At 46.0% G+C, this 15,953-nt stretch overlaps 1 protein-coding gene across 4 annotated transcripts in view; it reads right to left on the reverse strand.

Moving 5' to 3' along the window:
- Window positions 1-2,764: 2,764 nt before the first annotated feature.
- Window positions 2,765-15,953, reverse strand: part of WSCD2 (WSC domain containing 2) — a 129,982-nt gene continuing 116,793 nt past the window's right edge. For all 4 annotated transcript variants that reach the window (XM_021675540.2, XM_021675537.2, XM_021675539.2 and 1 more), the window contains one exon: window positions 2,765-5,197. In XM_021675540.2, coding sequence (XP_021531215.2) covers window positions 4,845-5,197 — 353 coding nt within the window. In that variant the 3' untranslated portion in view covers window positions 2,765-4,844. The remainder of the gene's footprint in view (window positions 5,198-15,953) is intronic.

The following is a 15,953-nucleotide window of genomic DNA, read 5'->3' on the forward strand; positions in this document are numbered from 1 at the left end:
GAAGGAGAGAAAGGGGAAGGAAGGGGGCCCAGCCTCTGGGAGGACGCTGGGTCCCTGCAGGACCTGCTCCCAGCAACCTTTTTGCCTCCCCCTCTACCCATTCCTGCATTGTCCACTGGGATGTATCTGCAGCCTCCTCTGGGGTTATAGGAGAATCCAGAAGAAATTCCCCAAATCAGCAGATTCCGAGCCCCGCTTGTTCTCCTGAGTCCTGGAGCCCCAGGCGGCAGCAGGACGAGAGTCCAGATGCCCTGGCTTCCAGGCCGGGCATGGACCCAGCACTGGGGAACTCTTGGATCTAAAACTTTCCTTCCTTTTTAGGTGTAAGGGTCATGTCACTCTCTGTATGTGGAAAGGACCTTTAGGCCTTGGAGGAGGCTGTGGCCCCAGCTCTGCTATAGCAACCTAGGCTTTCTGGGTTTGGGGGATGCAGCCTAGGGTTTTGGGGGATGCACTGTGAAAAAGTATCCACTTGTGACTGTTGCACCTTGAGTTCTTGCTGTTTCAAAAAAGTTCCAGGAAGAAGCTCAGCCCTGGAAAAGCAAAACCCCGTTGGACCCACAGATGCCTGAGTTGGAGATGAACTTTGGTGAACTCTCCTCAGTACTAACCCCACACCCTGCCCAATCCCAGGGAGGAACTTGTTGGCCATTTTCTATGCATGCGATGTATATGGAAGTGCGATCCTCCACTGCGCCTGTGTGGCCTTGACCCCAGCTCTGCATTCAATGGCTCGGCTCACCAGCCCAAGAGCCCTGTGTTCACCATTGTTCAGGGAGGCACTGCTTGGGAACCATCCCTAGTGTCCTATTTACTTGTGACAAGTAAAGTCCCCCTGTTAAATCTTCCTTGGTTGTGGTCACCCGCCAAGCCATTGAACCCACTGGTTGTGTGGGTAACACTATTAGTTTCTGTGTGGCTTGGGCCAGCCACTGCCTGCCTCTGAGCACCGATGTTCCCCTATAAAATGGAGTTAACAATCTCTGTTCTATCCACTTCATGGGGTTGGTCAGGAACCACTCTAGTCCTTTTCCTTCTTTGTCTCACCATTATTTCCCTGAAAGTTTTCTGATCACTTTGAGATATCTGCTCAGTACCAGTAAAATGTTAAGTTGCTGGAGCACAGGTTTTTGTCAGTCTTGTTACTCTCTTAGATTTAGAATCGGGAGCAGTGCCTGACACATGGTAGGTGCTCAGTAAATATGGAACGAATGAATGAATGAATGAATGCTACCTTGGTTCCTTCTGGGTCTGAAATATGAAGATTTTATTCTAGATGGCTGATGAAGTGTGATAGGAAGGGCAGAAATCAGCCAAAGAAGAGGCTGGTAAACTGTCCAGCCCCACCTTTGGCCTAAATAGCTTTCGCACCACCCCCTCTCACCTGACGGTGATCTGTGGTGGAAAGGCGGTGGAAAGCGGGGATTTACATAAGGCACATAATCTGTGGGTTCTCAGAAGGATCCATGAGAGCTTGGAGCTAGACGCTGCATGGCTTCCTGCACCTCCAGTTGGGAGGATTTGGTTACATGGATAGCATTTAGAAAAGTGAAAGAAAATTGGCACCTTGGTTCAGGGCTCAGCCTGTGACCAGAATCAGAGCTCAGTCCATGACAGAGATTAGGGCTCAGTCAGGAGACACTATCAGCATTAGTTCTGGGGCAGGTAAGGGCTCAGTCTGTGACTGAGGTTGGAGTACAGTCAATGGCTAGGGTCAAGGCTCAATATAAGTAGTTTGGGACTCAGTCCAATGTGACTCAGTCAACGTGGGGCAGGAATGAGGATTCGTGGATCAGTATTGCACAGGATTAAGGCTCAGTCTGTGATCAGGATCAGGGCTTAACTTTGACTCAGGTTCAAGGCTCTAGGATTGGGCTCAGTCTGTGACTAGGTCAGACTTGGTTTAATATTGGGGACAGAGTATATTCTGGACCCAGATCAGAGCTCAATCAGTCATCACAGAATGAACTTTGTGAGCCAAGATGAACCCCTAGAGAAAGGCCCTATTCTTCTGGATTCTGGAACAAACTCACACCCTTTCTGAGATCTTCTCCCATCTCCACCAGTCTCCCCAGCACTCTCAGTCCTTCTGAGCTCTCCTTGCCTGGGGGAGGAGAAGCCCCTTTCTCTTTCCTCTGCCTGGCCCTGCTCCTCCCCTGCTTACTTTCCATGCGTCAGTATACAAACACTTTGGTCTCCCTCTGGCTGGGAAACAGCCCCTGGACTTCGGCACCTCCTCCCAGAAGCCCCCCTGATGCACGAGGAGGAAGAGCACAGGGTCTTCCTTCAGCAGTATGTGGAGGTTTAGAAAAGCTCATCCGCACCCACCGGGGAACAGAGGGGACTTCTCTGTCCTCCTGGACTCTCACTGACTTCCCTGCTGCATATGCCTGTGCAAAGCATTACACTCAGGGTCTCTCTCTCTCTCTTTTTCTCTTTCTCTCCCCTCCCCCCACCACACACACTCTCTCTCTCTCTCTCACGTACACAGAAGGGATGCCTCTCATAGATAAACCTCTTCCATACCTGTGCACATACTTAGGCAGGAACATTTTCATGACACTCTAGTGATCTCATCCCACCTACCACTTCTCCCCACAGCCCCTCCCTCTCACAGCAGCCAAGGACAAAAGTACATGCAGAAGACATGCCCTCCATAAATAGACAGGCAGCTTCTCACACATGGGTTTCATGCACATTAACCATTTCCTCCTTCACATGGGCGCAATCCCATACACAAGAACCTGCACAGACACATTAAAAATGGGACGGTCATCATGGCAATTTGCGGGATACAGTCTCAAAACACAGAGAGGCAGGTGGACACAAAGGCAATTTTACACACAGAGGCACGTAATTCTTCCTAAGCAGCTATGCCAGGGTCACACAGGCACAAAAGCAGTTATACACCAATCTGCCCATCACCCTGAACATGTTCTGTGTCTCTGTTTCTCATCTCTCTCTCTCTCTCTCTCTGTCTCTCTCTCTCTTTCTCTCTCTCTCTCTCTCACACACACACACACACACACTATACACACACCAGGAAAACATCCCATTTGTGAACCTGTCTTACACAACACTCTACCACATGGGAGAATCATCAACAAAACTCGCATTTAATGATGGTGTTGACCTGAGGAATTGTCAGACAGAAGCTTGTGGTCAGAGGGGACCACCAGCAAAGAACTGACCTAGGTCTTGGACCAAGAGTCTCCCAGAGAGAGCCGACCTCCCAATGGAAGGGAGGCCAAACTCTCCACTGCTTCATGAAAAAGACTAGAAATTCACCTGGGGGAAAGAAACACGGTACAAAATACATTCAGAGCCCCCTGGGTGGGCCTGGGGCTGCCCAAATCCTACAGATGAGGGAATTGGGGAAGGGTGGCACAGGTCTAATCCCTGTGCCCTTTTCTTTGCATGGACAGATTCCAAGGGGCGGAATGTATTAATCATATTCCTCTTACAAAAATATATCTCTTTACACGCACCTTCTCCGTGGTCTCTTTGCTACTTGGGAATGAGCATTTACCTGCACCCCAAGGCTTCAGAGGGACCGCTTAGGGAGGCTGCTCCAACAGAATAGCAAAGAGGCTGTGATCTATGGCTTTTTCATCTACACAATGATGGATGGTGCAGGTGTGGAGCGGGTGGGAAGCCACTGGTGTCCAGGGTTGGGGAAGAGATGGGACCCTGGACCAACACTTTGTAAGATTGATGCTCCATGATTCAGGTCCTCAGAAATCCTTTGGTTTGGCATGGCAGCATCAAGAGAGCAGTGTTTGTATAGAAATAACACAATTTCATTCTCCCCATTCCTTAAAGGGCCCCCCAAGGGAAGCTGGCCTGTTGGACTATGGTCAAGGGGAGACAGGTGGTCTGGGAAGGTAGTGGGGTTCCATTTTGGGTATGGTTCCATCTGATTAAGAGCACTCTTGCTGTCTCCCCTGGATAGCAAAGGACCCATTTGTAGGGGTCAGAAGGGCAGTGTAAGACTGACTGGAGCCCATCGTGGAGAGAGGTATCACTGGGGCTCTCTCTTAACTCAAATTCTGCACATGGCAGGTGACCATCCTTGTGGGTTCACTGTTGGTGCCTGAGGTTCCTTGGATTTGGGATCAGGATCCCAAGGTCACTTCCTGGACACAGTATGGACAGAAGGGGGCAGGGTTTATGCCCTGGAGGTGGAAAGGCAAGCAGCTTGTTTCTGAGAAGCAGTGTGGCCTGGGGGTGGGCCCATGACACCAACAGCCCCACTTGGTGTCTCAAATTAACCTACCATGAGCACCATTGCCTCCCCACTCTACCCAGTATGTCAGAAGCCTAAAGCCACGGAGAAACTTCCCAGCAATCTTTCTTTAGAACAGAAGGTGGCCTGAGTTAAACATCAGTGCCAGTGCTTCTTGAGTGGAGGTGAGAAGGGGGCTACGAAAGCTCAGCCCAGAAGGGACAAGCATCTGGGACCATGTTTTTACAAAAGCCCCCCAGGCCACGGGGCATCCAGCAAGTCTCCTTGAAGCTGATGAGCCCTCCCTCCCACAAGCGGAACCCAGAGTGGCAGGGGCAGGGACACAGGGGACAGAAAAGAGCCCATGTAACGAGAACCCCCCCAAACCAGATGCCCCACATTGCCAAGAGGGGAACATGTGAGTAGGGTGGTAGTGCCTGGACAATCTCTTCCCTTGAGCCTCCTCTGTCATGCAGGAAACTCACTGAAGGCAAAGAACAGTCAAGGGGATTGTCCCCAAACCAAAGAGAGGACAGATCAATGGGGCCACCAGGGGTCTTGAGTCCACAGGGCTTGCATGGTCAGGACTCCTAGTCTACCCTCCCCCCATGCGGACACATCATCTTGGGTAATAGTCATCAGGGACACCCGTGAGGTTCCTCCCTTTGAGGGCTGCATCCACCATCTTGATGTAGGCAGAGATGGTCTTCTGCATGTCCGCGGTGTAGGGGTCATACTCAAGCTTCCGGAGCCCCGAGCGCTTGAAGTTGCCATCCTTCTGGCTCTCCACACAGAGCAGCCGGTCCTCCCTGACAGCCACACCCAGCAGACTGACCATCCGGCCCAACTGGACGAAGAGGTCCTGCTTCAGGTCCTCAAAGTGCACCACCAGCACCTTCTTGCCAAACTTGAGCCAGTCCAGTGTGTGAGTGGCCCACCATGGGGCATAGTTCCTCACGAATTCTGGCCACTCTGCAGAGGGAGGAGGGAGGACACAGTCAGAGGGAGGAGAGCTTGAAAGACCCAGTCAGATGGTGCTGGCCATTGTTACCATTATTCACAGCACAACACAATGACACAATTAACAATTAAGTATAATAACACAGACCAGGTGAGGTGGCTCACACCTATAATCCCAGCACTTTGGGAGGCCAAGGCTGAAGGATGGCTTGAGGCCAGGAGTTCAAGACCAGCCTGGGCAACACAGCAAGACCCCATCTCTATAAAAAATAAAATAGCTGGGCATGGTGGTGCATGCCTGTAGTCCTTGCTACTCAGGAGTCTGAGGTGGGAGGATTGCTTGAGCCCAGGAGGTTGAGGCTGCAGTTAGCTATGATGATGCCACTGCACTCCAGCCTGGGTGACAGAGCAAGACCCGGTCTCTAAAAAACAAAAAGAATAACAACTTTGTTCAATTCACTCCATTTAGAGCTCTAAACACACCCCTATACTTCTCACCTCAATGCTGTTTCTCCCTGGAATATTCTTGGCCACCACCTTCTCTTTGGGGATAACAATGATACTTGTTTGGTGATTACTATATGCCAGGCACAATCCTATATATGTGTTACTACAATATAATATACAACATATTATATTATATATTATTTATGTTAATATATAATGTATTAATTGTATATTCTAGATTACATACTTACCTATTAATATATTAATATAGCTCTTAATTCCACTTATCTTCACAACAACCTTACGAGGTATCATCATTATCTCCATTTAACAGAAGAGAAAACTGAGGCACAGAGAGGTTAAGTAATTTGCTCAAGGTCATATAGCTAATAACTGGCAGAGCCAGGATTTGAACCCAAGCAGTCTGACTTCAAAGACGGGGCTTTTGGCCGGGCATGGTGGCTCACGCCTGTAATCCCAGCACTTTGGGAGGCCAAGGCGGGTGGATCACGAGGTCAAGAGATCGAGACCATCCTGGTCAACATGGTGAAACCCCGTCTCTACTAAAAATACAAAAAATTACCTGGGCATGGTGGCGCATGCCTGTAATCCCAGCTACTGAGGAGGCTGAGACAGGAGAATTGCCTGAACCCAGGAGGCGGAGGTTGCAGTGAGCCGAGATCTCGCCATTGCACTCCAGCCTGGGTAACAAGAGCGAAATTCCGTCTCAAAAAAAAAAAAAAAAAAAAAAAAAAAAAAGACGGGGGTTTTAACTACCAGGCTTTTCTGTGTAATAGTAGTATCTCCTCACAAAATAATAATAGAATTGTTGTACAAAGTAGAAAACAACATATAAAGTTTCTAGTATGGTGTATTGAGTTCAGCAGGTGCTCAGTAAATGTTGGCTATCATTATTACCGATATTATTCTGTTTTCAGATCATCTTCTCTGACTCCCTGGGCTCAGGCATGTGCGTCCTTTGGGTTTTACAGTTCCCCTCTCCATCCCCTGCAGCCCCCCACAGCACTCATTATGCTGTGCTGAAAGCCCTGACTTCTGTGGTCTGTCTTCCCAGCAGACTGTAAGCTATCTGACGGCAGGGTTTAAGTTGGACTATTTTTCATCTTCACACATTTTTGTCCCACCTTTTTAAAGTTTTCATGGAAGCATCATGGTGAAATGACAGGATGGATTGTCTTGCAAACTGAGAGGGTGCATTTGGGACTGTCTGACGAAAGATAGGTTAGAGAGAACCTGGAAATTCCGTGAGGAGAGGCAGTCAGCTCCCTGAGCTGCTGAAACTCCCACAGTAGAAGGAGCCGGGGAAAGTGCAGAAGGGGGACTGGAGGGTGTTGGGAACAGAGAAAAGGAATTGCAGCCTCGATTCTGAGCCCCAGCTGGAGAATCAGAGGGCAGGAGCTCCAAAACCATGAACTGAGACCTGCTGCTTCTCACAAGGGCAAACGCTACCCGGTGCCCGCCAGAGCAGGCAACAGGAGGACTCTGTTTATTGAACGAGGGTGATGAGTCCCCCAGGCTGCATTGGGGATCCCAGCTGGTTCTTAAAAATTAAGTCCTAATCCCTTGCTGGGTGATGGTTACCCATTATCTTATTTAATCCTGCTGACTACCCTGAAAGGAAAAGAACTATTGTCCACTCATCACCAGGGAGGAAATGGAGGCTCACAGAGGTGAAGTGACTTGGTCATGGTCACACAGCCAGGAAGCACTGTCCAGATCAGGCCTGCCTGGTTCCAGGATGGATCTTTCCCAGGCACCAGCAGCCTCATCCTGACTTCCTTCTGATGCCTGTACTCAGCAGGTGCTCAGTGAACGGTTGTTGAACTAAATTGAAATTCGCAACTGCCAAATTGCAGTGTGGCAAAGGCCTCCCTTTCTTTGCAGAACTCATCAGAATCTGTGGCAAGACTTCTCCCCCCGCAAGTCCTCCGGAACATTCTGGCTGCTTGGGAGATATTTATGCTGGTGATAAGGATATTTTTTATCCTTAAAATAGATTATTTACAATGTATCTGACTAATTGGGCCCGTACTGTTATAATGGGTTAAGACCAGATGTATCTGAGTGATTAGGAAAAATCTAGTATGTTGTATGCTCGTTTTCCTTTTTCAGAATTTCCCCACTCCTGCATCACCTCACAGCATCGCTGGTGATTCCGAATAGCTGCTACTCTCAGGGGAGATGCCCAGGTGATAGAGACGGTGCTCGTCACCCAGCACCCAGCAACAACACAGATCCAAATTTCTAGGCTTGGCCATCTCTCGCCATCTCAAGAGGTTGCTGAAAGAGGGCTGCAGGATGGTTCAAGAAAAAGGAAGGAGTCTCTCAGGTAGCTCCAGGTGTCCTAGTCTTGGATGCAGGTGGGATGGAGATGACAGAGTGTCCTTGTGGACTGCAAACCTCTGTGGGACACCAGGCACCTCTGTCTGAAGGTCAGGAAGGGAATGCATGTCACCTGAGCATTTGTTGGGTATTGGGAGCTATGCAGGCACTTTGCATGCATGGTCTCACTCCGTGCTCTCAAGTAGCCTAGAGAGTAGGAATTATTAACACTGGCCCCATTTTAGATACAGGGAAAAGGAGTCTAAGAAGCAGGAAGCAACCTGCCCAAGTCCACACAGTGGGCATTAAAGGCAGAGTTTGAACCCACACCTATCCCAGACTGTAGAAGTATCACTCAATTCAGCAATCCCAATACTGGATATCTACCCAAAGAGAAAGAAATCATTACATAAAAAAGACACCTGCATACATGTTTAGTGCAGCACTATTCACAATAGTAAAGGTATGGAATCAATCTCAGGGTCCATCAATGGAGGACTGGATAAAGAAAATGTGGGCATTTGGGTTGGTTCCAGGACTTTGCTATCGTACACAGGGCTGCAGTGAACACATGTATGAGTGTGTCTTTATAGTAGAATGATTTATAGTTCTTTGGGTATATACCCAATAATGGAATTTCTGGATCAAATGGAATTTCTATTTCTAGATACTTGAGAAATCACCACACTGTCTTCCACAATGGTTGAACTAATTTACACTCCCACCAACTGTGTAGGAGTGCTCCTATTCAGTTGGGGGGTTGGTAGGGGAGGGACAGTGTGGGGTGGGGAAGGATAACATGGGGAGAAATGCCGGATATAGTATACACCTAAAGTAAAATTAAAAAAAAAAAAAGAAAATGTGGTATGTATACACACATGTGCATATGTATATAAAATATTTATTTTATATTTTATTAATTTATATTAAGAAACCTGCACTTTGGAAGATCCAAGATGGCTGGTTAGGAGCAGCTCAGGATTGCAGCTCCCAGTGAAAGTGCAGAGGGCGAGTGGACACTGCATTTCCAGACATATTTTTATTGCCCACAGACCAGGAGATTTCCCAGGCGGAGGAGCCCCACAGGTCACCAGAGCGGCTGTTTAGGTCGGCATGGCTGTTTTGCTGGCGCCCTGGCGTGGCGGTTCCCAGTGCAGAGTATATGGGACTGTGTCCCCACTTAGCCAGCAAGGGGAGCTGAAACAGGGAGCCAGGCTGGGAGATTCCAAGGCAAAAAAGCACCACGAATCTCAGAGCCATGGTTTCAGCCAGTGCAGTGGGTCACTGCAGGGGAAATCACACAGATCCTGGCACCTTTTCAATAGGTGACAAGGACACCCAGGAGAGAGCTGACCGTTCAACTAAAAAATAAAAGGCTCTGAGGCAGGGAGCCAGGTGATCAGGCCCAGCTGGTCCCACCCCCACAAAAACAAAAACAAAAACAAAAAAACAGCAATTGGAAACGCTCTGGGTTGAGAGTTTCACAGCAAGCACAGCTGAACCCGGGATGGTCCAGCTCGGTGGGGGAGGGGCGTCCGCCATTACCGAGGCACTCCACCACTACGGAGGCAGTCCGCCATTGCTGAGGCAGCCTGCCGTTGCCAAGGCAACCCACTGTTGCCGAGGCAACTTGCCATTACAGAGAGAGTCCGTCATTACAGAGGCGGGCCACCATTGCCAAGGCAGTTCTAACTACACCCATATAAACAGAACTGCAGGGAAGTTCACACGGCAGCTGGGTGGAGCCCACAGCAGCTCAGCGAAGCCTCTGCAGGTAGAGAGTGACTAGGCTGCCTCCTTGTCGGGCAGGGCAGCCCTGAAGAAAAAAAAAAAGGCAGCAGCATAGCAGAAACTCATAAATAAAGCCCCAACTCCCTGGGACAGAACACCTGGGAAAAAAAGGGGTTTATGAGTTCGGCTGCTGCAGACTTAAACTTACTTGCCCAGTAGCTCTGAATGAACAATGGAGCTCACAGCTCAGCACTTGAGCTACTATAAAGGACAGACTGTTTCCTCAAGCAGCTCCCTGACCCCCGTATATCCAAAGAGTCACCTCATAAAGGAGAGCTCAGACTGACATTTGGCAGGTATCCTTCTGGGACAAAGCAGAAGAAGAAACTGATAGCAACCTTTACTGTTCGGCAGCTGCTGCAAGTGATCCCCAGGCAAGCAGGGTCTGGAGTGGACCTCAGCAGTCCTACAGCAGAGGGGCCAGACAGTTAAAAGGAAAACTAAGAAACAGAAAAAACTTCATCATCAACAAACAGGATGTCCACTCAGAGACCCAATCAGAAAGTCAACAGCTTTAAAGCTGGCAGGTGGATAAATCCACAAAGATGGGAAGAAACCAGCGCAAAAAGGATGAAAACACCCAAAACCAGAACACCTCTTCTCCTACAAGGGATCACAACTCCTCACCAGCAAGGGAACAAGACTGGAAGGAGAATGAGTGTGATGAAATGACAGAATCAGGCTTCAGAAGGTGGGTAATAAGAAACTTCCGTGAGCTAAAAGAACATTTTCTAACCCAATGCAAAGAAACTAAGAACCTTGAAAAAAAATTTGATGAAATGCTAACGAGAATGGACAACTTACAGAGGAATATAAGTGAATTGATGGAGCTGAAAAACACAACACGAGAACTTCGCGAAGCATGCACAAGTTTCAACAGCCGAATTGACCAAGCAGAAGAAAGGATATCAGAGGTCGATGATCAACTCAATGAAATAAAATGAGAAGGCAAGATTAGAGAAAACAGGGTAAAAAGGAATGAACAAAGTCAACTAGAAATATGGGACTATGTGAAAAGACCTAATCTACGTTTGATAGGTGAACCTGAATGTGACGAAGAGAATGAATCCAAGCTGGAAAATACTCTTCAGGATATTATCCAGGAAAACTTCCCCAACCTAGCAAGGCAGGCTAATATTCAAGTCCAGGAAATACAGAGAACACCACAAAGATATTCCTCAAGAAGAGCAACCCCAAGGCACATAATCGTCAGATTCACCAGGGTTGAAATGAAGGAGAAAATGCTAAGGGCAGCCAGAGAGAAAGGTCGGGTTACCCACAAAGGGAAGCCCATCAGACTCACAGCAGATTTCTCAGCAGAAACCCTACAAGCCAGAAGAGAGTGGGGGCCAATATTCAACATCCTTAAAGAAAAGAACTTTCAACCCAGAATTTCATATCCAGCCAAACTAAGCTTCATAAGTGAAGGAAAAATAAAATCCTTTGTGAACAAGCAAGTACTCAGAGATTTCATCACCACCAGACCTGCTTTACAAGAGCTCCTGAAAGAGGCACTACACATAGAAAAGAACAACCAGTACCAGCCACTCCAAAAACATACCAAATGGCAAAGAGCATCAACACAATGAAGAATCTGCATCAACTAATGGGCAAAACAGCCGGCTAGCATCAAAATGGCAGTATCAAATTCACACATAACAACAATATTAACCCTAAATGTAAATGGACTAAATGCCCCAATCAAAAGACATAGACTGGCAAATTGGATAAAAAGCCAAAACCCATCGGTGTGCTGTATCCAGGAAACCCATCTCACATGCAAGGATACACAAAGGCTCAAAATAAAGGGATGGAGGAAGATTTACCAAGCAAATGGAGAGCAAAAAAAAGCAGGAGTTGCAATTCTCATCTCTGATGAAATAGACTTTAAAGCAACAAAGATCAAAAGAGACAAAGAAGGACATTACATAATGGTAAAAGGATCAATGCAACAAGAAGAGCTAACTATCCTAAATACATATGCACCTAATACAGGAGCACACAGATACATAAGGCAAGTTCTTAATGACTTACAAAGAGACTTAGACTCCCACACAATAACAGTGGGAGACTTTAACACCCCATTGTTAGTATTAGACAGATCAACCAGACAGAAAACTAACAAGGATATCCAGGACTTGAACTCAGACCTGGACCAAGCAAACCTAATAGACATTTACAGAACTCTCCACCCCAAATCCACAGAATATACATTCTTCTCAGCACCACATCACACCTACTCTAAAATTGACCACATAATTGGAAGTAAATCACTCCTCAGCAAATGCAAAAGAACGGAAACCATAACAAACAGTCTCTCAGACCACAGTGCAATCAAGTTAGAACTCAGAATTCAGAAACCAACCCAGAACCGCACAGCTTCATGGAAACTGAACAACTTTTTCTTGAGTGTTGACTGGATAAACAATGAAATGAAGGTAGAAATAAAGATGTTCTGTGAAACCAACGAGAATGAAGACACCACATACCAGAATCTCTGGGACACATTTAAAGCAGTCTCTAGAGGAAAATATACAGCAATAAGTGCCCACATGAGAAGCAAGGAGAGATCTAAAATTGACACCCTACCATCAAAATTGAAAGAGCTAGAGGAGCAAGATTAAAAAAAAACTCAAAAGCTAGCAGAAGACAAGAAATAACTAAGATCAGAGCAGAACTGAAGGAGATAGAGACACAAAAAACCCTTCAAAAAATCCATAAATCCAGGAGCTGGTTTTTTGAAAAGATCAACAAAATAGACAGACCACTAGCCAGATTAATAAAAAAGAAAAGAGAGAATAACCAAATAGATGCAATAAAAAATGAGAAAGGAGATATCACCACAGATTCCACAGAAATTCAAACTATCATCAGAGATTATTACAAACAACTCTATGCACATAAACTAGAAAACCTGGAAGAAATGGATAAATTCCTGGACAGTTGCCTCCTCCCAAGCCTAAACCAGGAAGAAGTTGAAACCCTGAATAGACCAATTACAAGGTCTGAAGTCAAGGCAGAAATCAAGAGCCTACCACCCAAAAAAAGCCCAGGTCCAGATGGGTTCACAGCCGAATTCTACCAGACATACAAAGAGGAGCTGGTACCATTCCTTCTGAAACTATTCCAAATAATCCAAAAAGAGGGAATCCTTCCCAAATCATTTTATGAGACCAACATCATCCTGATACCAAAACCCGGCAGAGACTCAACAAGAAAAGAAAACTACAGGCCAATATCCATGATGAACATAGATGCAAAAATCTTCAATAAAATACTGGCAAGCCGATTGTAACAGCACATCAAAAAGCTTACCCGCCATGATTAAGTAGGACTCATCCCGGGGATGCAAGGCTGGTTCAACATATGCAAGTCTGTAAATGTAATTCACCACGTAAACAGAACCAAAGACAAAAACCTCATGATTATCTCAATTGATGCAGAGAAGACCTTCGACAAAATTCAACAGCCCTTTATGCCAAAAACCCTTAATAAACTAGGTATTGATGGAACATATCTCAAAATAATAAAAGCTATTTACAACAAACCAACAGCCAATATCATACTGAATGGGCAAAAACTGGAAGCATTCCGTTTGAAATCTGGCACTAGACAAGGATGCCCTCTCTCACCACTCCCATTCAATGTAGTACTGGAAGTTCTAGCCAGAGCAATCAGGCAAGAAAAAGAAATAAAGTGTATTCAAATAGGAATGGAGGAAGTCAAATTGTCTCTATTTGCAGACGACATGATTGTATATCTAGAAGACCCCATCATCTCAGCCCAAAATCTCCTGAAACTGGTAACTTCAGTAAAGTCTCAGGATACAAAATCAATGTGCAGAAATCACAAGCATTCCTATACACCAATAACAGACTTAAAGAGAGTCAAATCAAGAATGAACTGCCATTCACAATTGCTACAAAGAGAATAAAATACCTAGGAATACAACTAACAAGGAACGTAAAGGACCTCTTCAAGGTGAACTACAAACCACTGCTCAACGAAATAAGAGAGGACACAAACAGATGGAGAAACATTCCATGTTCATGGTTAGGAAGAATCAATATCGTGAAAATGGCCATACTGCCCAAAGTAATTTACAGATTCAATGCTAACCCCATCAAGCTACCAATGACCTTCTTCACAGAACTGGAAAAAACCACCTTAAACTTCATATGGAACCAAAAGAGAGCCCGCATAGCCAAGTCAATTCTAAGCAAAAAGAACAAAGCGGGAGGCATCACACTACCGGACTTCAAACTATACTACAAGGCTATAGTAATCAAAACAGCATGGTACTGGTACCAAAACAGAGATATAGACCAATGGAACAGAACAGAGGCGTCGGAGGCAACACAACATATCTACAACCATCCAATCTTTGACAAACCTGACAAAAACAAGCAATGGGGAAAGGATTCCCTGTTTAATAAGTGGTGTTGGGAAAACTGGCTAGTCATGTGCAGAAAGCAGAAACTGGACCCCTTCCAGACACCTTACACTAAAATTAACTCCAGATGGATTAAAGACTTAAACATAAGACCTAACACCATAAAAACCCTAGAAGAAAATATAGGCAAAACCATTCAGGACATAGGCATAGGCAAGGACTTCATGACCAAAACACCAAAAGCATTGGCAACAAAAGCCAAAATAGACAAATGGGACCTAATCAAACTCCACAGCTTCTGCAAGGCAAAAGAAACAGTCATTAGAGTGAATCGGCAACCAACAGAATGGGAAAAAATTTTTGCAGCTTACCCATCTGACAAAGGGCTGATATCCAGAATTTACAACAAACTAAAACAGATTTACAAGAAAAAAACAAACAAGCCCATTCAACAGTGGGTGAAGGATATGAACAGATACTTTACAAAAGAAGGCATACATGAGGCCAACAAACATATGAAAAAATGCTCATCATCACTGGTCATTAGAGAAATGCAAATCAAAACTACATTGAGATACTATCTCACACCAGTTAGAACGGCGATCATTAAAAAATCTGGAGACAACAGATGCTGGAGAGGATGTGGAGAAATAGGAACACTTTTACACTGTTGGTGGGAGTGTAAATTAGTTCAACCATTGTGGAAGACAGTGTGGTGATTCCTCAAGGACCTAGAAATAGAAATTCCATTTGACCCAGCAATCCCATTACTGGGTATATATCCAAAGGATTATAAATCGTTATACTATAAGGACACATGAACACAAATGTTCATTGCAGCACAGTTTACAATAGCAAAGACCTGGAACCAACCCAAATGCCCATCGATGATAGACTGGACAGGGAAAATGTGGCACATATACACCATGGAATATTATGCAGCCATCAAAAACGATGAGTTCGCGTCCTTTGTAGGGACATGGATGAACCTGGAAACCATCATTCTCAGCAAACTGACACAAGAACACAAAATCAAACACCGCATGTTCTCACTCATAGGCTGGTGTTGATCAATGAGAACACATGGACACAGGGAGGGGAGCACTACACACTGGGGTCTGTTGGGGGGAAATAGGGGAGGGACAGCAGGGGGTGGGGAGTTGGGGAGAGATAGCATGGGGAGAAACGCCACATATAGGTGAAGGGGAGGAAGGCAGCAAATCACACTGCCACGTATGCACCTATGCAACAATCTTGCATGTTCTTCACATGTACCCCAAAACCTAAAATGCAATAAAAAAAAGAAACCTGCGCTTTATACCCTAAATATATAAAAATAAATACATTTTTAAAAAGAAAAAAATAGAGCACCTAGGTCTGATCAGCTCCTGCCCTCTTTTCACTCCAGGACCTGGGAAGCATGACTTCTAGGCTGCCTAATGCTCACTTCACCTTCAGGTTTTTGTCTGAGACCTGGGGTCTGTTTATAGGTGATTCTGCAGTCAGGCTGCCAGGGTTCAGAACCCGGCTCCTCCCTAAATGAGCTACGTGACTTTGGAGATGCTACTTGATCTTCAGCTTCAGTGCACCCATCTGCAAAGTGGTGATCTGGATAAGACCTACTTCCTACAGATGCTGTGAAGATGCAGCGAAATAAAATTTGCAAAGATCCTGGTACGGCACCTGGGACAAGCAAGGTGCTTGATAAAAATTGGTTACTGTTATGATTCTTCATGATGATATTCATCCTCCTGTATCCCCTGACTCCCTACATGCCCCCTCATTTTAGACCAA

This window comes from Aotus nancymaae, unplaced genomic scaffold (genome assembly GCF_030222135.1).
Source record: "Aotus nancymaae isolate 86718 unplaced genomic scaffold, 86718_ANA_hifiasm-v0.15.2.pri h1tg000021l, whole genome shotgun sequence".
Classification (NCBI taxonomy): domain Eukaryota; kingdom Metazoa; phylum Chordata; class Mammalia; order Primates; family Aotidae; genus Aotus; species Aotus nancymaae.